Source organism: Hyperoodon ampullatus, assembly GCF_949752795.1.
Source record: "Hyperoodon ampullatus genome assembly, chromosome: 10".
Lineage (NCBI taxonomy): Eukaryota > Metazoa > Chordata > Mammalia > Artiodactyla > Ziphiidae > Hyperoodon > Hyperoodon ampullatus.
The window spans coordinates 42,815,145-42,837,219 of NC_136923.1; the positions used below are offsets into that span (position 1 = coordinate 42,815,145).

The following is a 22,075-nucleotide window of genomic DNA, read 5'->3' on the forward strand; positions in this document are numbered from 1 at the left end:
ACCCAGCAAGCCCTTTTTAGTCCCCACTATAAAATAAACTCATTATTCTCGACTGAATTTTGAAGAACAGAGCTCCAGAAAGCACCTGCCCAACAGCTTCCAACAAGCTCGCCTCAGCCCAGGGCCGGCCCCACCAAGTCTCCACCAGAACAAGAACAGCCTGGTGAGCATTTACAGTGCTACAGCTGTTCAATGCAAAGAACTGTTTTCATTTGTTCATTTGTTTGTTTGGGGTTTTTGTTAAGATTATATCCTTTTTGTGGTGTTTTGCAATTACAGTGACAGTAGATGGTATTCATCTCAAGTCCTTACGTTTGCCAGTTGGCAGTGCCTCCCTTACCCACTCTGGCCAACCTCAATTTATAGAAATCTTACTGGCTCATAGAATCCAAAAACTTGGGGAAGTACCAGGTTTTGAGACTCTTTATTAAAGTACTATGAAATCCCTTTTCAAATAAAATCTGAGGGAACCCAATATCTAAGAGCTGAAAGCTGACTATTCTAGGAGATGCCCTGCTCTCTCCTCTAACCCCTCTACATGAACTCCCAAGGCTTGGGCACAACTTGGAAACCATTAATTATTCAACTCCCTTCACTTAATTAATGAAAAAATGGCTTACTCGACCAAGTCAACAGCAGCCCCCAAATAATGAATTCACCAGATCTGATTTTTCTGGGGCCATCATGCTCAGTTTTCAGGCATCTTTCTGTAAATTAAAAAAAAAGACAACTTCTTCCATATGCAAAACCTAGAAATGAACAACGTGAATGGGCTCCTCATTCAATTTTTACAAATAATTATTGTATTTAATACTCAGCTGAAGTCAAATTGTAAAGTTTCCCTGTGGTTATTATTTAGCGTATATAGAAGTACTATGGTTAGGATTAGGGGGGACTTATTATAATCATTTCACTAGGATAAGTCTGAAAAGACAGCCACTGTTGCTCCATAGGTACAGCACGTAAATGAAGATGCTTTCAGAAGTTGAAACAACACTGTTCAGGAATGAGTCTCAGTGTGAGCCCGTGTTTAAGAGCATGTACCACCAGGAGATGGGCTGAAGCAAACATCCAACTGAAAAGGCTTTAGAAATACAAAATAGAATCAGGAATAAGAAAGAGGAAGATCAAAACTACAAAGCTGGGGATAAAAAGAGGATTAGATATAACACGGCTAATCTGACTGTTTCTTCAAAGAAGCAGAAATAATGCCAGGAATAAATCCATACTTCCCAAGAGAAGACAGGATGTGAGCTAAAGCATGAAGAACAAGGTGCAACAGGACCGTAAATAAGAATTCTAGAAGACGTGGTTTTAAAAACATGACACATTTTAAATACCTTGGTTAAAAAAAAAAAAAGTTTAGGCAAACTGAGAAATACAGACCTTTTAAAACAAGTGGATTTATTAGCTACTAAGGGGAAAGTTGAGAAACCGGAACCTTGAGAGCTGGTTACAGATTTGAGACAGGATTTAATGAGATTTAATTAAAATGGACATTTTTTAAAAAGCTTAACACTTAGCCTTCTTCTGAATCAGTATGATTTGATTAGCAATTATTTTTGAATGATAATTTGTCTGTATTTTTTCTAAAACTTATTATTGTTGCCAAGATTTCTTTATTCTTTTTGTTTCTGGAATCATTTCAGTGCAATTACTCCAAAGACACAGTATATATTTGAGTTGTAATAAAGGCAAGTCAATTCTGGAGGCAGCAAGATGTTTAATAAATCTAGATGTCCCCTCTGGAATATTCTAGAGGAATAAACTCTCTCACATCCTAGTCTCCCTCTTCTGCTTTGGCTCTGGCATGAAGTTGTGCATGAAGATTATAAACACATTAAAAAGCTCTAGCATGATGTTTACCTTGTTTACCTCTCTCTCTTTGATAGTTCTACTTTAACCTCTCTTCTGCAATATAATATGCATTTCTAGCAAAATCCATTTGTTTTGGCATCTCAATGTAAAACATTTATTTACAAATACAGCTGTACTATCCAAGGGTCTCAATTCCAGTGAAGGTGCTATTAACCCAGAAGGGAAATAATCAGTTCTAAGCAAGGCACCCTACAAATGATGTATGACTTGCCAACAATGTATGGGTCATGGGACTGCAGAGGCAAAAGGAAAAGAGGCACCAAGCAGCCCATGCTTACATCAAGGGTGTATCTCAGAGCCATGTGAAAAGGAGTAACAAACCAAGTGCTATTAAATAGCTTCTGAATAGCTGGAAAGAAGGAAGTGCTTTCTGGGTATGACCAGCATAGATGTCCCGGTGTACATGCTCTGTGGGAAAGGATGTGGTGAGGAAACCAGGAAGCTACAGTGGCAGCCATGTATCAACTCATGTATCAACTTACTCATGTATCAACCCAGGCCACACATCAGCCTTTTTGTTTTTTCCCTCTGTCTCAGGTAACCCACTTTTTCAGCAGCAAAATGATTTAAATTCCACTAACTTCTAAGAGATGGTGACTATAGGTTCTGAAATGTCACCACCAAAACCTAAGAGTACAGATGACAGAGGACAAACTCTCTCAGTGACAGAGCCACCTGTCTGATGAGACAGCTTCCGATTCCCAGAGGCCACCCACATCACCTCACTGCCCCTGTCTCCACAGTATGAGAGAGGCTGTAACTGTACCCCTTAGGGGGAGGGAGAAATTAAATCACTATCCTGCAAACAGAACATGGTACTCAGCCCAATCTGTGGCACTAGGCTACCCTTGTTTGAAAAGGTGCTTTTGTTCCGAGAAAGGGGAGCTTTGGGAGCAACACTAAGAGCTTTTATTGGTCTAATTAAGAAAAACAAAATGGGGACAGCAGTCCCAGGGGACATTCTGCTCAAATGCCTTCGATTTGAAAGCCTGCTTATAAACTTAAAACTTGCAAGAACATAAGACCATCCCTTTCCAAGACGCTCAGGTCTAAAGAAGATGTGTAAATAAATGCTGACATAACCCTGGTATCAGGCTGCTTTGTTTTATGATTATCAAAATAACAATAATCATTATGGAAAATTTGGAAAAGACAGAAAAGGATGGGGAAAAAAATTACAGTTATCCAAAATCAACTTAAGCATCCAGGGAGATCACTATTAATATTTGTTGTATATCCTTCCATCCTATTTATATCCCATCTTCCAGTGATACTGAGATGCATATTTTCCCCACAAATTCTGAAATTAAGACATGTCTTACAATCAATGGTGCCTTTGATTGAGCATTTTTCATTCTCAGTGGAGCATAAAACTTAAAACCAATCGTGTGTTAGAACTGATAAAACATAGTATGAGTGTGTGTACTTGTGCATATGCTTTTACACAGTTAAAATTATGCTGTTAATATACTGTTTTTAAATGACTAGAGTTTGCATTTTACCAGAGTTCACAACTTACTACAGCTCTAGAAAGGATTAAATCTCTTTTTTAAGCAATTCTGACACTCAGAATCAGCCACCCTGGAATAGTAGGAAAATAAATAGAGAAATGGAAAGATACTGTGGAAAATTGTCCCTTTCTATAAGAAAACACATTTTGAAAACCAAAACAGAACAATATAATATGGATATGTATGTATGTGCTAATGTCTGTTCACTTCCTTAATAGCAGTGGAAGCCACTGGATCAGTCTCACTGTTCTCCAGGCATCTGGGTTTAGAATGCCCTGGGGTAAGGAAAGGGCACTGGATTAGAGAATAATGACATAAAACATGACACTGCTCCAGCTCTGAGGCCAAGCCAACTCCATCAAGAACAAACTAGAAAACCTCTCATCACTGTACTTTCCGTTATCTGGCCATTTGTGCCCTCTCCCTGTACCTATAACATTTCCTAACTTGCATTAGCTGGCTTCCTGCAACACTCACCCTACGACTGTCTGCCCTCTGCATGTGGTTGTCGGAAATGCTTGGTTGCTTGGGAACTAGTGCTCAAGAGCAGGCGGATGAAACACAGGCCTAGGGCTTTGGAGACTCAGGTTGGGTCCTGGCTTTCCTAGCCTTGGGGGCCTGAGATATACAATGAGGAATGGGATCAGGCGGTAATTTTCAGGGACACCTCAAGCTGGCCATCCGCCCCCCTGGGGAGCAGGAGGAGGGCAGGATGTGGCCTGCTTAAAATAAAGCAACACCTTATCCCTTCGTTTTTAGACACCATATTGACTTTGTAATTTCCGGCAGCAGTAAAGGCAGGCACGAGGGGGTTGTTTTGCCGGCTTTTATGTTTTTCAGATCAGGACAGTGATTAGAAAGCACAGGAGACTGACCCTAATGTCGGGGAGCCTGCACAATGTTCTTTCGGGTTTCTTCTAGTGCTAAAATTCAGATGACTCCCTAAGTTAAAGGAGTTCGTTGGTGACACTCACTAGCCCTCCTGAGCACAACCAGGGACTGCCCCCAACAAGGTGCTAATCAATCTCTTTCCTCCCACAGAGTCCAGGCTAACACCTTGAGAAAGAAGGTGGCCTTTACGCTCCTAAAGGACCTGGCTGGGAGCTCAGAAAGGCTACTAAGGGTTTAAGAGCAAGACATAATGTTTACTTTGTTCATTTCTTTTCCTAATCAAATTTATAATTTATTTCATTGTCAATACACAATAAGAAATATATTATTAATATATTTCTCCCATTTTCCCCTGCAATCATTCCATCTTGAAACAAACAACAAAAAAAGGAAACCTTCCGGCTTGCAGAGTATGTGTGCCAAGCTGGAGACTGTGTCTCCTTCCTTCGGAAGTTCTCGTTCATTCTCACACACTCTGGAGTGGGTGTGCAGGCAGGGCTGTCTTCAGTTCCCTGATGGGAGGGACAGGGTGTGGGCAAGAACTCTGGGGTGAGGAAATAAAGCGGCCCTAGAGACCTGACCTAATAGAGGCCACATACAGGTGTGATTAGGCATTGGTGGGGGACATTCCCAAGACAGGCAGGAAGGCACTGCATTTAGGGGAAAGGAAATCTCATTGCCTGTTCTGTCATGAAATACCATGGTTTCCAAATCCAGAGCTGGAACCCAGCCCTGCACCAACTCTGGTGAGCTCTTCCAGGCAGAAGTTATCCCTAAGGCCTGCTCAGAGCCAGCCGGTGGCCTTCTCCCAGCAGGCTCACCTTCAGCCCCAGCTGACATTAAAGAGCCTGTCCCCTTGGCTGGGGCTGCGGGCCGGGAGGGAGGCTGGCGTACAAGTCTCCTGATACACCCCAGGCAGCCTCTCGCTCACCTGCAAAGTGCCGGGGACTGTGAGCCTCAAATCACCTACTTTCCTTTCGCCTCTGTCCCCCTCCCACCCCCGCCCCCCGAAGGACTTCACTGCGCCCCTTGGCACCAGCCAACGATCACCCTGAGGAGGACTGAGAGGACAGGACGGAAGGTGAAGAGTAGAGTTCGGCTCATGGTTTAGAAGAGAAAAGATTCTGGAGAGGCAGGTTAAACAGAGAACAGAAGGAAGTATTATGTAAGAAGGAGCAGAATTTAACAATTAATTAGCTCTGTGAGACAGGGAGTCAAAACCAGATCCTGGGGATGGGAGCAGAGTCTGCTGCTTCCAAAAGAAGAGACAGCTGGGGCCTGGGGGAGAACTCGGGCAGGAAGCTGGCTCCGAGGCTGCGTCTGAGCGCTGGTCTGAGTCCTGGGGTCCAGAGCCATAGGGGCTCTGCCTCCGCTACCACGCAGGAGCTGATAAACTGCTATTTACAAGGAGGGAAGAATAAGGCCACCCTCAGCCCTGACTGGCCACAGAGGGGCACAGTGGGGGTGAACGCAGTAACAGCTTTAAAGCCCCTGGGCTTAACCCTAAACCTCACAGTAGATACACCTCAGCATTAGCGTTGTTAAATCTGGCCCTGGTCTGGATCCTCACGGCTTTTTATCCCAACCGCCCTGCAGAGAAGCTGACAGTTCGTTAAACGTTTCTCACTTGCTCCTCCTGGTTCTCAGAAACTTTGCTTCCTCGGCCAACATCTAATCTGTGCACACGCCCACCATGCGAAGGGCCAGGCTGAACACACAGCAGGCGACACTGGGGCCAAGGGTCTTTTTGGGCGGACAAGGTGGGGTCAAGTCGCCAAACCTCACTGATCAATCCCTTTGCAAAGTTTTCTGAGAGCACGGGAGGACTTGCATGCTGTTACGAGGAGGTGCTTCCTGGCACTCTCTCTGTTCTGGGGCTGGGAGAGGACCTGAGGGTAGAAGCAGAAAGCCAGGCAACAGCCCACTTTCCAGGAGACAGCCAAATGCTTTCACAGGGAACTCAAGGCCTCGGGATTAGAACAAGGGTGCCCAAGGGTCCCCATTTCAGAGTGCGGGGGACTCTTAAGCAGCCAGGGGCACCCAGGGGACTAGACCCTTGTACCGCTGCTCCTCCGGGGCTGTCCTTCTGCTCCAGCCTCCTCCTCCACCTCCCCAAAGAGCTCCTGTCATAAGCCTCATTCCCTTCCCTCACCTCCTTGGCTCTCCAACTCCAGAGTTTCACTCTTTGCAGTGTCCAACAAGACCAGTACGTTCTGGTAAAGGCGTCTCTACTTTACCCACAAGTGCAACATGAAACCAAGATGAGAGGCGCAGAGCGGGCAGGGAAATGGGTGGCTTATTACCTCCCATCCTCCCTGATTTCATAAGGGCTCACTGTTGCCCATCTGCTTCTTGCCAGCAGAAATTCTACTTGGAAATACTTGCGAAGCGTGAAGTTTCCTGCATGTCTGGGAGGCAACAAAACGCTTCCTTACAGATATTCTGCACTTCCCATTTTTCATCACCATCTTGTGATACCTCCTCAGACCACTGGGTAGAGCTGGGGCTTTTCCTCACCTCCCCTGCACTCTCCTGCAATATGATGTTGATCCTAAGGGCTGTGACCTCTCATGTCTGCGAATGTCTCCTGCACTAGCCTCCAAGCTCCCAAACAGCAGGGACCTCAGCTTTTTTCACCTGTATTCTTAGCACCTAGTCAAGAATACAGCTGGGGAGAGAAAGAATGAATTCAGGCTACCTGAGAAGTGGCACATACTGCAAGTTAAGAGCTCAAGCACCTGGATTTGAATCCCAGCGCTGTTACTTATGACCAGTGTGAGCCTCAGTTTCCTCATCAGTAAAACAGGGATAACAGGCGTATCTACCCTCCAAAGAATAATGTGAAGGTTCAATAAGATGGTGTAAGTGAAAGCCTGAGAACTGATCAGATCAGGGGCAAGCAGACAGGAAGTGGGAGGTGATCACAGACTTGGTTCACATTCTAGCAGTTGCCGGATAACTCCTGGAAACTTAGGAAACATAAGCACCAATTTGGTGTGGGCATTGACTAAGCACCATCAGGGCATGATTATGTCCATCTTAACGCCAAAGAGGAGTCCATGTATAGTGTCCCAGCAGCTGAGGGCCTGTGAGAAGTCAGCCTCTGGGGGCTACAGGAAGCCGCACAGAAACCAAAACCACAAATCTATCAGAAAAGTTCAAACGAGAAGCTATTTGTCTCGCCTTCCAATTGTCACCCTGTTGTCAGGAACTGAAGTGTTCGTTCCATCCGGCTCTGAATCCCTCTTGTTTTCTGTATGTAAGTCTCCAATCCGCCCTCCTCCCCTTGCTCTCACCTCGTGGTGCTGCCCACAAGAATCCTCCCACACATCTCTGCCAAGACTAATTCATTTTCTTCAGATACTCCTACCGCTAGTTTTCTTTTTCACAGAACGAGTGGCTGAAATCACTTTTAACGTTTCATAAAGCAAACAATCCTAGGAAGACTGGGTGGTGGGTAAAGGGAGGAAAATCAAATACGTCACAGAACAGCCTTAATAAAGGATTTTTATATTTCAGGGTTCCCTGTAATTTTTACATCAGGCATTGTCTTTATAATTTGGAAGTTAAGTGAATGAAAGGAGGGCTCCTTCACAGCCATGCTCCCAAGCAGACCACCAGCTGTACATTACAGAGGCAGCCCTCAGAGCTGCAAAACTAGATGTAAATACAGAGCTCTAAAGATAACTGTGGCAGGCACAGCTCACCGGCCATCCCAGCACCCATTCCCCATCCCCTTCCCCCAACCATCTTGACTATAGAAGCTAAAAAGCCTGAGCCTACTTTCCTAGTTTTCCTTGTAGCTGGGTGTAGTCACATGACACAACCAGGGCTAACAGAACATCAGTGGAAATTGGCTGTGGGTTTGTGGGGAAGTTCTTGCATTCTAGTCACTCACACTGCCTCTTTTGCTTCTTTCTGTCTTGAATGGAAGTGTGATGTCTGATCTGCAGCAGCCATCTTGCAACCATGAATGATAGGTAGGAAGGAAAGGTCATGAGAATCACAGAAATGTCAACTCAGAGCCCTCTCCCCATTTGGTCCCAGCAACTGGGACTTCTTGTGTGGGAAGTAACCTCCCATCTGTTAAGCTACTGCTTGGGTTTTTATCTACTTGCAGCTAAAAGCATTGTTGACTCAATATCTCATCCTTATCTAAATAGGACCTCATCACTAAGTCAACACTATTACTGTTATACCAGGTTTTAAAGTAGATGTCCTATCTCATTTGATCTTCTTTGAAGTTTTGGACCCATTTATCCAAGCATCATTTATTTCTACATCTCTACTCAAATGACTCATGGCCACTGCAAACTCAAAAGGGTCAGGACTATGTCTCTTCCAGGACTCCCTATCCCAGTGAGTAGCTTAATCATTCACTTCGTGTCCAAGTCAGGGCCTTTCTTGATGACATCATCTCCTACAAACTCTCATCCATTATCACCAAGTTCTACAGATTTCACCATCTGAATATTTTTCTAACCTACCCATCTCTTTCCACTACCATCTAAGTCTAAGTTATGCATGCCTGGACCATTGCAATAACCTTCTAACTAGTCCCTCTGCACCCACACTTGCCCTTTCCACAGTGAATTTATAAAAGCACAAATCTGACCATGTCATTCCCTTCCTTAGAATACTTTAATGGCTTCTCAGGGACCCCATGATAAAGTACATATTTCTTAAGACCTAAAAGGCGTTGTCTGATCTGGCCCTTAACCACCTATTCAGGTTCTCCAGCCCTATCTTGAGTTTCTCCTCTTGGCTCTCTTAGTTTCAGGTATACTGTCATTATTTCAGCTTCTCAAACTTGTCATAGCCGTTTCTGTTTTAGGGCTACCACTTGTTATGTTCTCTATGTGGGGGGATGGGGGTTCCCCTATAGCTTTATGGCCTACTTAACCCTTACTCATCCCTCTGCAGCTCAAACAATAAATTTTCCATTTTAGAAGTTGCGCTTTTCTGTTCCATTTTTTTAAAAAATAGTTTCCATTTCTCTTCAGAGATTCCCCTGTCCACTCATTACGACCAAAAGTCTTTTCCTTTAAGTTCCATTATCTCAGGATCTATTTCTATTGGGCTGACTCCATTCCCCCCCCGCCTTTATTATGCGTCACAATTTCCTGATTCTTTGCAAGTCTAGTAATTTTTTTTTATTATATGTTAGACATTGCAGATGAAACCAACCTTGCAGAAAGTCTGGCTTATGTTGTTTCCTTTTAAAGGTGTTGAGTTTTGTTTTGAAAGTTCCTTTTGAAACTGTCAGGCTTACTTTTATTTTTAATTAAGGTGAGTCTATTTTAATTTTGTCCTTGGTCCTAGGGTGTCATCCACACTTGTAATATATAGCCTTTCTGAGGTCTCAACTGTAAACTTTTGGCTGAGCCATAACTCCAAGGTTTCAGAGCACTGTGCAGCCCCCTGGTATCTCTGTTCTCCTCTCAATCTCATAGTAATCATTTTCTATTAGGCCTTATGAAGTCTTGCTCTGTGCATGTGCAGCCCTCAGCCAAGGACCTGCAGTGAACATGGATTTCTGCCCACCCCTACCTCCTATGCCACCCCCTCTTCTCCTGATTTTCAGGGCAAACCAAGTGTTGACCTCCAAAGTCAGCTTTTTCAATAATTCTTCACTGGAGTTCAGCAAGAACCATGCAAGTCACCATGGTAACTAACCATTTCTGCTGAAGAGCTGAAAATTCACAGCTGACAGTTTAAAGAATAATGCCACTCAGTTAGGTTATTACATTTCCAATTAGAGGCAGAGGACAATTAGGTGGCCTTTCCACCAGTGCCTATTACAGAGTCATCTGACAGGTCCTCGAGGTGACCTGGCATGCCTCGCAGTAATGCAGTCGACCCCAACTGTCAGCAAGTAGGGGCTCTCACTGTCTGGGATGTTATAGAAAGCAATGTCCTCAGCTTTCTTCTTATTATTCAGTCTCTCAATACTACTAGTGTGCTTAAGAAGAGGAAGGCATTATGTTAACAAGTTCTAATTAGTAGTTTTCCAAATCCATATGCTACATTCTGAATAAATTGAAAAGGGAAAACAGTCTCATTTTTAAGACATGTCTTTTGAGTGAGAGAACTAGAGGTCATATAACCATATGGCATTGGTATGGTGAGCTGGTGTACTACAGTTCTAATTCAGCAAAGTTTTGTAGTGATCAGAGGTTATTTATAACTTGTGCTCTCTTTGCATATAAGAAGTGCAGTATTGGATCTGACCCAAAGTCCATTTCAGTCCAGTACCCTCTCTGTGATGGAGCAACCCATGGGCTACTATGGAAAGGTACAACTATCCTTTGTATGGTGACTACCCCAGGGTAAGAACTACCATGACATACCATCAGTAGCCCTTCATGATGCCTTTACCTTTTCAGATCCTGCTTACTTCCTGTCTTATGCTCATACAGAGATTATCAAATTGCCATGGGAAATGCCCCTGATTTGCTCTAACCACTTTTCTCTGGAGTTTCAGGGAGTGATCACTCAATTCCATATCCTGAAACATGGTAGGCTCAAAGAATACCTTGCACAGAATGGTTCTGGCATACCCAGAACAAGTTATTTTGCCCAGACTATTGGTGATTTAGTAAGCAAGCTCCCCCCTTCAATGGTTGGGCTTGCCTTGAATTCCTGAAAACATAAAAAGCCAGAGGCACCTTAAAGACCACTTGGTCGCACCCTCTCCTTTTATTGATGAGGAAACTGAGGTGCAGGGACTTGCATCAGTTTACACTATTAATCAGAGACACAACAAGAGTTAAAGTCCAAAGCTTTGGTTCCTGGCTTAGTTCACTTTCACCCTGACCTTCCCTCATGGAGACTGGCCATCTCTTCACTCCTTTTAGATGGTCTTCTCTGGACCCTCTGAAATGTCATTCTGTCTTTCTGGAGGTCTTACTAGAACTGCACAAGTGAAGATACTTTCTTCCCTTCTAGGTTTATTGTTGATATAATTGCAGATGAAGATGAATGTTTTTTGGCCTCTATGGCAGTACAATGATTTGTTGAAAGGTCAGCAAACAATGGCCTACAATGACCCCCAGGTACTATTCTTTTTCTTTTGCGGTACGCGGGCCTCTCACTGTTGTGGCCTCTCCGCTGCGGAGCACAGGCTCTGGACGCGCAGGCCCAGCAGCCGTGGCTCACGGGCCCAGCCACTCCGTGGCATGTGGGATCTTCCCAGACTGGGGCACGAACCCGTGTCCCCTGCATCGGCAGGCGGACTATCAACCACTTGTGCCACCAGAGAAGCCCTCCCAGGTGCTATTCTTTTTTTTTTTTTTTTTTTTTAATTTATTTATCTTATTTTTATTTTTGGCTGCATTGGGTCTTCATTGCTGCTGCACGCGGTGCTTTCTCTAGTTGCAGTGAGAGGGGACTACTCTTGCTTGCCATGCCCCGGGCGGCTTCTCTTGTTGCAGAGAACAGACTCTAGGTGCACAGTCTTCAGTAGCTGTGGCTCGCAGGCTCTAGAGCGCAGACTCAGTAGTTGTGGCACGCGGGCACAGTAGTTGTGGCTCACGGGCTCTAGAGCGCAGGCTCGGTAGTCGTGGTACATGGGCTTAGCTGCTCCGCAGCATGTGGGATCTTCCCGGACCAGGGCTCGAACCCGTGTCCCCTGCATTGGCAGGCGGATTCTCAACCACTGAGCCACCAGGGAAGCCCCCAGGTGCTATTCTTGATTTCCAACTGAAACACCCAAATCCATCAACCTCTACGTGAGTGACCCTGAGGTTCATGTGCCTCCTGTCTGCACACCCATGGCTCTAACAGCTCTAACTAGAGTTCACCCCCAACAGTGAGGCTCTCCAATACCGAGAAGACCTTGGTGTTGCCTGCCAACACGTACGCATTACTGGGGAGCCTCCAGGCTGACACTCACCTTTGCATAAGCAGTTGTCTTAATGAACCACTGTCTGAGGTACTTCTGTTCCACCTTTGCTCCAGAACGCCATGAACAGCCATGTTCATCCACCTGCTCATTGGCAAGCACTGTTTGATCCACTGGGTCCCAGTTAACCAAGGCCTGTTGTAATTCATGAAGCAAAATGATGCAATCTCGTAAGTATACTGAATAGGATCATATTGAGGTTCCTTACATGTGAGAGAGTCTGCAAAGGCAGTATCTCTGCTCTGAGACTTGAGGGCATCTCCTTGGAGCATCATTTGGCAAGGAAGCCACTAGCAAGCTGTAAAAAAAGAATGTGAACTGCCTCTGTGCTTTCACTTTATTAGAATAGGCTTCGGAAGGGAGGCTCTAAGCATGTCTCTAACTCAAGTTTGGAATCTGCTTGTATGAAAGGATGGACTTGCAGATTGGAAATTTTAGTAAACAGAGGAAAAGAAGAAAAAATGGTACCTAGAACTTAGCAGAATTGAGTTATTTTAGGGGAAAAAATGTATTTATTTTAATGTAAATAGCTAACACTTACTGAGAGATTACCATGTGCCAGATGCTGTGCTAAGTGCTTTCCTAAGGTTGGCTCTTCTAATCCTCAGGGTAACATTTTGAGGTAAGAATATTATTATCCCCATATTGCAGAGGAGGAAGTTAAGGAACAGAGAGATTAAATAACTTGCCTAAGGTCACACAGTCAGTAAGTGGCAGAGATAACAAGGTAGGAACTCAAGTCTCTAGAAACCGTAAACATTTTTGCAATTTTTTAAAACTTCTGTTTAAATTAAGGTACAACATACATGAGTAATGTGGATAAATCTTAAGTGTACAGCTCAATCAATTTCTACCATCACTCATACCAAGACACAGAACATTCCCAGCAACCCAGAAAATTCTGTCATGCCTTCTCCCAATCAACATCTGCCCCCCGCAAAAGGTAACAATATTCTGAGATCTATCTCCATAGATTTCTTTGGCTGATAGAAACTGTAGTCTTAACCATGATGAAGTTTCTCTCCACAGAGTTCTAATTCATTTCTATTTTCATTTAAAATACCTCTGACATCTACATTCACTCCTTTATGACATTTAGGTACAACTGAGTACAAAGAAGGCAATGAGAACAGAGACATGTTTAGGCAGTAAAATACACATTTTTTAAAATTTTAATAAGCAATTTTAATAAGAGATTGTGCTGAATGTTGTCAATTTGCCCGTCCAAATCCTCTTTCTACCCTGTTCTGTACCCCCAGGAAGCTGTCCCCTGTGCCTACATTAACCAGGACCCTTGCCCTCTGGCTGGGTTCAACCAATGAGAGGCATCCTGGCTTCTTCCTAGTTGGGCCACGGCCCCCGTTGGGCAGGCCTCTCCTACCGCTCCAGCTACTGCTCTCCCAGTTCCAGTAACGGCTCCCGATGTCGCGCCTGCCGCCTGGGGTGGGCAAAAGCTTCCTTCTGTTCCCAGTGCCAGGTGCTTGACCATCCCTTGTGGGTTTCCCTGAACTCTGCACAGAAACAGTCTTTGTTCTTTTTTGTTTTTGATGTGGACCATTTTTTTTTAAAGTCTTTATTGAATTTGTTACAATATTGCTTCTGTCTTACGTTCTGGTTTTTTGGCCGCAAGCCATGTGGGATCTTAGCTCCCTGACCAGGGATCGAACCTGCACCCCCTGCATTGGAAGGCAAAGTCTTAACCATTGGGCCTCCAGGGAAGTCCCAGAGACAGTATTTTCATTACATTTTCTTCAATGACTGGTTTCGAGTAGGCCCTCTTTTTCCTGCTGGGACCCTGACTGATTCAGAGACATACCTAAAAATTACATAAAAAGTAGGAGTGGGGCTTCCCTGGTGGCGCAGTGGTTGAGAGTCCGCCTGCCGATGCAGGGGACATGGGTTTGTGCCCCGGTCCAGGAGGATCCCGCATGCCGCGGAGCGGCTGGGCCCGTGAGCCATGGCCGCTGAGCCTGCTCGTCCGGAGCCTGTGCTCCACAACGGGAGAGGCCACAACAGTGAGAGGCCCGCGTACCACAAAAAAAAAAAAAAAAAAGTAGGAGTGGAGGAGAGGCTAACCCATCTATGGGTTGTGATTTTACAACTAAAAAGTAGTACATCCACTGAAAAACTTAAGCCTGTGAAGCCTAGAGTCGGAGTGGGAAAGACATGCATTGAATGATTTTCTCCCCTGATTCTAGGGCCCCCCAAATCCTTGAATCCATAAATAGAGATAGACAAAATATAGGACAAATTACCTTAGACCTAAAAACTGGAGGTGAATAAACCAAGGGTGACTTACTTATCTATTATCATTGCCCATGTTAGGGGTTAGGGGAAGGACACCACTTAAAATAAAAGATAAAAAGAAAGAGCCAAGTATTGTTTACTAACAAGAACAGGTCCTTCAAAGGCACCCCCCCCCCAAAAAAAAACCCATGTACAACTAAAATGGTATAAAGTACGAAAGGGAGGGAAAAAAGCCCTATATGCCTTCACCTCTGTCTCCTGCCCCCTGCAGGTGACACGGAGAAGCAAACACTCAGCACTGCAGATTGTAAAAATAGGACTTAATTTTCTTATCAACATTCCCACATGGCCTGGCATCTCTCAGACTCCAGGTTACAAAATGCAATAAAACCCTGGTAATGAACGAAAGACAAATAAAAGCAAAACACAAAGGCAATTTTTCCCGCGATGAAAGTCTTGGGGGTGGGGGAGAAGAGGAAAAACACAAAAGGAAATAAAGTCCCAAATCAAAGATGCATCCTTGTGAGAACCCACTCCCTTTTCTTCCCAGGACTGAGATCCACCTCAAGCACAGAGTTTCAGGGTTCAGACTCAGCCTTTCTGCTGGTGGTAAAACCATGGGTGGTCAAAATGTAGGGCGTGTGGGGTCCAGGGTGCACAGCATCTGTGGCCTCTTGAAGCCCTGGAGTTGCTTCCCAAATACCTTTCTCCGGGTCTCCTCTCTTATGTAATGGTCTCTATCCTACAGCTTCCCCTCAAGCCACAGTCTGTCTTCTCTCATCTGGCATTCTTGGGTTTTCACATTTTGAACAGTTACTTTGATAGATGCCCTGATTTTTAAGCAAGCACAGTCTTGCTACATAGAATATAGTTTCTGGACAACTTCACTGACTAGTCACTGCGCTGGTTGATTCTGGCCTCTATCACCTCCTGAAGCCAACTCCATGCTCCTTAGAGTGAACTAGTCGTCTTAGTAAAATATAGCCTATCTCTATATTTTGAAATCAACTTTAAATCAATACTGAAATCATTAAAACACTTGCAAAAACACTGGACTCTAGTCGATTTTGCCCACTGCTTCCCTCACACAAGTTATCTGGCAACATCACAGAATGAGCCATCCCAAATAAGAGAACTTCCCTGGTTGATCAAGGGTTAAACACTAAGATTAACATTTTTTTGTTGTTTGAGTGATTTGTGGGAAGCTTTCAGAAAGCATTTAAGAAATGCACATCACAACCCGATTCTAAACAATAATCAGCCATGTTCACTGGGTCAGTTTTGTACAGTGACTGTGGGTGCTGCATCATTTTTGCCTCCTCCCCCTCCCCTTCTTGGCTGTTAGGCTCTTGGAGGTGTGGGTGACTATGGGGTCCATCGGGGATTCTCAAGGCAATTTCATCCTGATTTTGAGTTTATCAGCTCTCCTCTCTGCAACACAGCAGCTGTGGCGCCTATTGCCCAGCAGGCTTCCTATTCCAAACCTCATCCTTTCTCATCTCATCCTCCTCTTCCCCTGGATCCTCCTTCCCCTTGCCTCCCTGGCCCTCACCCATTTCACAGGGTGCCAGTCCCAACTAGAGCACATCCTCCATTAGTATGCTTTTGTCTCCTGGCCAAGGCATCACTCTTCAGGCCTTTGGCTGCTCTCCATCATTTCCCTTGCTTCTTTCTCCTCAAGCTCTGCTTTTATATGACTGAAGACGTTTTTTGAGTATCCTGTCGTGTAGCTTCACATTCCAGAAGGCTGGTAAAATATATGTTTTAGGGTATTGATTTTCTCAGGGTCTATTAGCTTTTTTCTCGACAAAAGCTTGTTTAATTAAGGAACACCATATAGATCTTATTAAAGGATCTAATGCTCAAAATTGATTTTGCTCCATTCCATCTAGAATGGGCCTGAATTTGGACTCAGTCCAGAATGGGGGGTGGAAGGTTCCCAAGGCCAGTTTATTTGTTACTCGCCACCACCTTCCAAAGCCACCAGGGGGCAGACTGAGAGAGGCTGCCTGTCTGTGCACAATGTTTCTTTAAGTAGCTTAGGTAGGTGAATTAGCACTATAAGCAGCTGCCACTGAAATCATGAAGACAACCAAAGACAAACTCATAAATTAGGTGGCACTCCACAGGTCTCTAGAATGTCCAAGTAGAACACAGCATCATTCTCTCTACTAGCTACATCCACAGAATAATTTATTTTTAAACCAAAGAGGTGAAATTAATGTTCTCCCAAGAAGAGGTCTCTATATTCATATTTTTGGCTGAAAATATTTTGTTCTGTGAGAGCAAGAAGAGATTCCCTTTTGCACAGAAAATAAACATTCTGATGGACAGTGCTTGTTAAGAACACGATTTAAAGACTCCGGTTCTGTTTTGTAATGCTCTGCTAAAATACTTTCCCTAAATGTCCATTTATACAGCTTGTAGCAGAACTGAATTTAAGAATTAAGGCTATCTTCTTTTTAAAAAAAGTAAGTTATGACAATGCCATTAGAGGAAAAGTATTAATATGTGAGTTTTTTTTGCCAAATACGCTTTACAAAGTATGCTATATGCAGTCTTTCTAAAGTAAATTAACTTTCTAATGTTAATTTCAAGTGTATATTTTGAAATAAACCCCAGGAATAGAATGTTAACTGGTATCGATATGTTTTTATTTTTATTTATTAATTTTAAAAAATTTGTTACTTAATTAATTTTTGGCTGTGTTGGGTCTTAGTTGCCGCACGCAGGATCTTTCGTTGCAGCGTGCAGGCTCTTCGTTGTGGTGCACAATCTCTCTAGTTGTGGTGCGCGGGGCTTATTTGCCCGTGGCGTGTGGGATCTTAGTTCCCAGACCAGGGATCAAACCTGCGTCCCCTGCATTGGAAGGTGGATTCTTAACCACTGGGCCACAAGGGAAGTCCACAAAACATAAAATATGTTTTATGTTCTAAAGCCAATTTGAAAATGGCTATCCAATAAAAGGAGATCTACCTGGAAAAAATACTTTGGATTAGAGCTAACTCTGATCTTCAAACAATGTACCAATTGTGCATGTTTGCATTCTATTTATGATTTTTTTCTTAAGATCATGTCATTTAATAGTGACTTTTAAACATTAATACACCAAAAACATTTAAGTCAATGTTAGCAAGTTTTAGTTAGCAATAAGAACATTATCTTTCTAAATGAAAATCCGTGAAATAATCTACATTGTTTTTCTGTGATATCTTCCCATGGACAACCTGCCTTAGAATTAGCCAGGAAGCTTCAGGATTTTTTTTTTTTTTTTTTTTGGCTGCATTGGGTCTTCGTTGCTGCATGCAGGCTTTCTCTAGTTGTGGTGAGCGGGGGCTACTCTTCATTGCGGTGCGCGGGCTTCTCACTGAGGTGGCTTCTCTTGTAGTGGAGCATGGGCTCTAGGCACACAGGCTTCAGTAGTTGTGGCACACGGGCTCAGTAGTTGTGGCTCACAGGCTCTAGAGGGCAGGCTTAGTAGTTGTGGCGCACAGACTTAGTTGCTCCACGCCATGTGGGATCTTCCCAGACCAGGGCTCGAACCTGTGTCCCCTGCATTGGCAGGCAGATTCTTAACCACTGCACCACCAGGGAAGTCCCTTCAGGATTTTTTTTAACTTTCTATTTTTCCAATTTAAATATCATAATGGGGCTTCCCTGGTGGCGCAGTGGTTGAGAATCTGCCTGCCAATGCAGGGGACACAGGTTCGAGCCCTGGTCTGGGAAGATCCCACATGCCGCGGAGCAACTAGGCCCGTGAGCCACGACTGCTGAGCCTGCGCGTCTGGAGCCTGTGGTCCGCAATAAGAGAGGTCGTGATAGTGAGAGGCCCGTGCACCGCGATGAAGAGTGCCCCCCGCTTGCCACAACTAGAGAAAGCCCTCGCACAGAAACGAAGACCCAACACAGCAAAAATAAATTAATTAATAAACTCCTACCCCCAAATCCTCTCTAAAAACATAAATAAAACAAACAAACAAATAAATAAATATCATAATGACTCCAGGTACCTGCAGGCACGCACAGACAGGCACTTATTAAGCACATACTCTGTGCCAGGCACCATCCCAGGCTCTCCACAAGCATTCATCTGTTTTACCCTTGTAACACCCTATGAAGTGGGGAGAAGAGGGTGGTAGGCAGAACAACTGCACCCCAAAGATGCCCACATCCTATGTCATCCAGAATCCAGATGCCCATGTCACTTGCAACCAGTGAATATGTTACCTACATGGCAAAAGGGTCTTTGAAGAGATGATTAATGAAGGATTTCGAGATGGGGAGATTAACCTGGATTAACCAGATGGGCCCAAAGTAATGACAAAAGCTCTTATAAGAGAAAGAGGAAGGCAGAAGATTCAGAGTCTGAGAAGGAGAGGTGATGATGGAAGCACAGGTCAGAGAGATTTCAAGATGCTACAGTCTGGCTTTGAAGTTGAAGAGCAGTCCAAAGTCAATGACAGAAGCAGCCTCCAGAAGCTGGACAAGGCAGGGAAAGAGATTCTCCTCTAGCGCCTTCAGAATGAAGGCAGCTCTGCCAACATCTTGATTTTTATCCCAGTGAGACCTATTTCATGCACATGTAAGACAATGAATCTGTGTTGTTTTAAGTGACCCAGTTGGTGGTTATTTGTTACAGCAGCAGCAAGAGGAAAGAAATACAGTCTGTTCCCATAAGAGAAGTAGTCAGAGGGAAAACTGGACCAAATTCCCCAGGGGTATGCAGATTGTGAGGTGGGGGGGAGGAGTGTCACACTGACTTGGAAACAACTGGGGAGAAGAGAGACATCTGGAGCCAATAGCATGGTCGTCCTTGTGCAATGGGGGGGCCCCAGAAACCCCTTCCATCACCAGAAAAGTTACTCAGCTCCTAAGATGCTGTCTGTGATTGGCTTTGGATCCAACCCAATAGTGATGAGATTAAGCTTCCTAGTTGGGTTTGATGTGCTTAGAACTGAAACAGCATGAACAAACCCGGGGTGTGGAGACAGAGAAGTGTCCTATGAAGAAATATTATAATAAACATTCAATATATTCAGAGAGTCAGCTTAACTATACAATAAACAGATACAAAAAAATCAAGTGTCTTGTAAAGGGATATTACACAACCAAGGGCTCCACGCAAGAAATGTTTACACAATTACATTAACATGTCACATCATTTCATACCCCATGCATATAAATAGTAACTATGCAACTGAGGATAGGTAACACTGGCTAATCTAATTGATGCTGTGTACGACTGCTTACACTCTTTAAAGAACTGTTCACTCTTTCCTGTGTTTTACCTGCAGGATGCCCTCTGCTTTGCTGTGGCCTTTTCATGTCTTATAATTTCAATTTTTGTTTGTCCTTCCTGCTATCACTTGGGATACACAGTGTAGCTCATGATCTCTTACTCCCTCTGCCTGGACCCATGGGTGATTCCAGTGTGGAAACCCCTTTTGGGTATAATTATAATCCACCTGAGCAAGAGAGGCTCTTCTGGGAAGGTGTCTGCCAGGCTGCTGGATCAGTACCGAACCTGTTGATTAGAGAGGAAGTCTGATGATTTTCCCACCAATTCTCTTCCTACTCTTTTGCTTTTGGATATTGAATAATGCTGCTAAGAAAAATTATCCAAAACTTAGAAACAGGCAAAAGGGATTGCTCCTTCAGTGTAGGCTGGGACTGGCTAGCAGACCCACATCCCCCAGGGATTATCTGATTTTCTAGGGATGTGTACCTTTGTTTGACTCCCTGTTCACTATTGTTTAAGTTATTGTACAGCCCTGCTAGGTGAAAAGAAGAGGTTAACTTGCAGAAAACTCAGAGCTACGCAAGCAAACTCTTTATGTCTGAGAGTGATGCAAATGGTTCCCATGAAATGACAATGCAAATGATTTCTGTCTCACAGAAAAGATTGTCCCCAGAATTAGGTTTATGCCTTGTAGGACGGACATTAAGCAGTTTTGATTCTATTAGCAAATTCATTTCAGCACGCCTGTGACCCTATAAACCACCCTTCCTTGAAATCTCATTTGAACCAGTCTTAACATACAAAAGGTTCTCTCACTAATTAATGAGTTGAATAAAATCCTTGACACATGTTCATTTTATATTTGTATGGGAGTCATATATTTTTTTTTTTTTTTGCGGTATGCGGGCCTCTCACCGCTGTGGCCTCTCCCGCTGCGGAGCACAGGCTCTGGACGCGCAGGCCCAGCGGCCATGGCTCACGGGCCCAGCCACCCCGCGGCATATGGGATCCTCCCGGACCGGGGCACGAACCCGCATCCCCTGCATCGGCAGGCGGACTCTCAACCACTGCGCCACCAGGGAGGCCCGGGAGTCATATTTTTAACTTCCGAAAATAATGCTTTAACAACACAAAAGGTCTGTTGCAGTCAGCACTTTGGACAGGTACTTGTCTCTCACCACTCCTCACCTAACGGGGCTCTGAGCATAGGAACACCTATGGTGTGTTAAGAAATTAAATTGACCCAGGAGGCTCTACAGTGGCTAAACATCAGTATGACTCAGTTCAACAAAGTTCTCACTCTCAATTTATCCCAAATGTTAATGGGGACGGAATAGTCTCTAAAAAAAAAAAAAAATAACAACATAATATTTTAAACAACCAATATTTTAATATCCTTAATTTAAAGATGAGAGTGGGTTAGGGATTGTATACGCTGTACAGTGGTTCTCACAATGTGGTCCATAAACCTCTGGGGTCCCTGAGACCCCTGCAAGGGGTCTGTAGGTCAAAACTATTTTCATTATAATAATAATGCATGGGTACAACTTTCATTCAAAGTGTAAAATAGGCCAACACATTTGAATATAACAGAGTACAAAAAGTTCATTGATATTTAGATTCAACATTGCAACTGACCTTTAAGAACCCACCACTTGTTGAGTTTTGGTGTAGTACCAAAGGAGAATATTCATAATTATCTGCAATGGTTATTAAAATACTTCTCCACTTTTAGCAGGTTCTGTTAATTAGTTCTTCTGGTATTTACTATTATAACTTTAAGTAATAAAATTGTACTACCTCAAGTTTGATACACTATCTTTATTTTTTTATTATTATAATTATTATTTTTGGCTGTATTGGGTCTTCATTGTTGAGTGCGGGCTTTTTCTACCTGTGGCGAGCCGGGGGCTACTCTTCATTGTGGTGCACGGGCTTCTCATTGTGGTGGCTTCTCTTGTTACAGAGCATGGGCTCTAGGCTCACGGGCTTCAGTAGCTGTGGCACATGGGCTCAGTAGTTGTGGCTCATGGGCTCTAGAGCGCAGGCTCAGTAATTGTGGCACACGGGCTTAGTTGCTCCACTGCATGTGGGATCTTCCCGGACCAGGGATCAAACCCACGTCCCCTGCATTGGCAGGCAGATTCTTTTTTTTTTTTTTTTTAAATAAGATTTATTTATTTTTTTTTGGCTGCATTAGGTCTTCGTTGCTGCGTGCAGGCTTTCTCTAGTTGTGGTGAACAGGGGCTACTCTCTGTTGCAGTGTGCAGGCTTCTCCTTGCGGTGGCTTCTCTTGTTGCGGAGCACAGGCTCTAGGCACATGGGCTTCAGTAGTTGTGGCACACGGGCTCAACAGTTGTGGCATGCGGGCTCTAGAGTGCAGGCTCAGTAGTTGTGGTGCATGGG

General features: G+C 44.1%; 1 protein-coding gene across 1 annotated transcript in view; it reads right to left on the minus strand.

Annotated features, from left to right (window-relative positions):
* LARS2 (leucyl-tRNA synthetase 2, mitochondrial) overlaps positions 1-22,075 on the minus strand; it is a gene marked incomplete at its 5' end in the record, with an annotated part of 168,528 nt that overhangs the window by 81,298 nt on the left and 65,155 nt on the right. Inside the window, 1 exon segment of the mRNA XM_079712817.1 lies at positions 12,175-12,318. Within this exon segment, the coding sequence (XP_079568943.1) occupies positions 12,175-12,318 (144 nt within the window).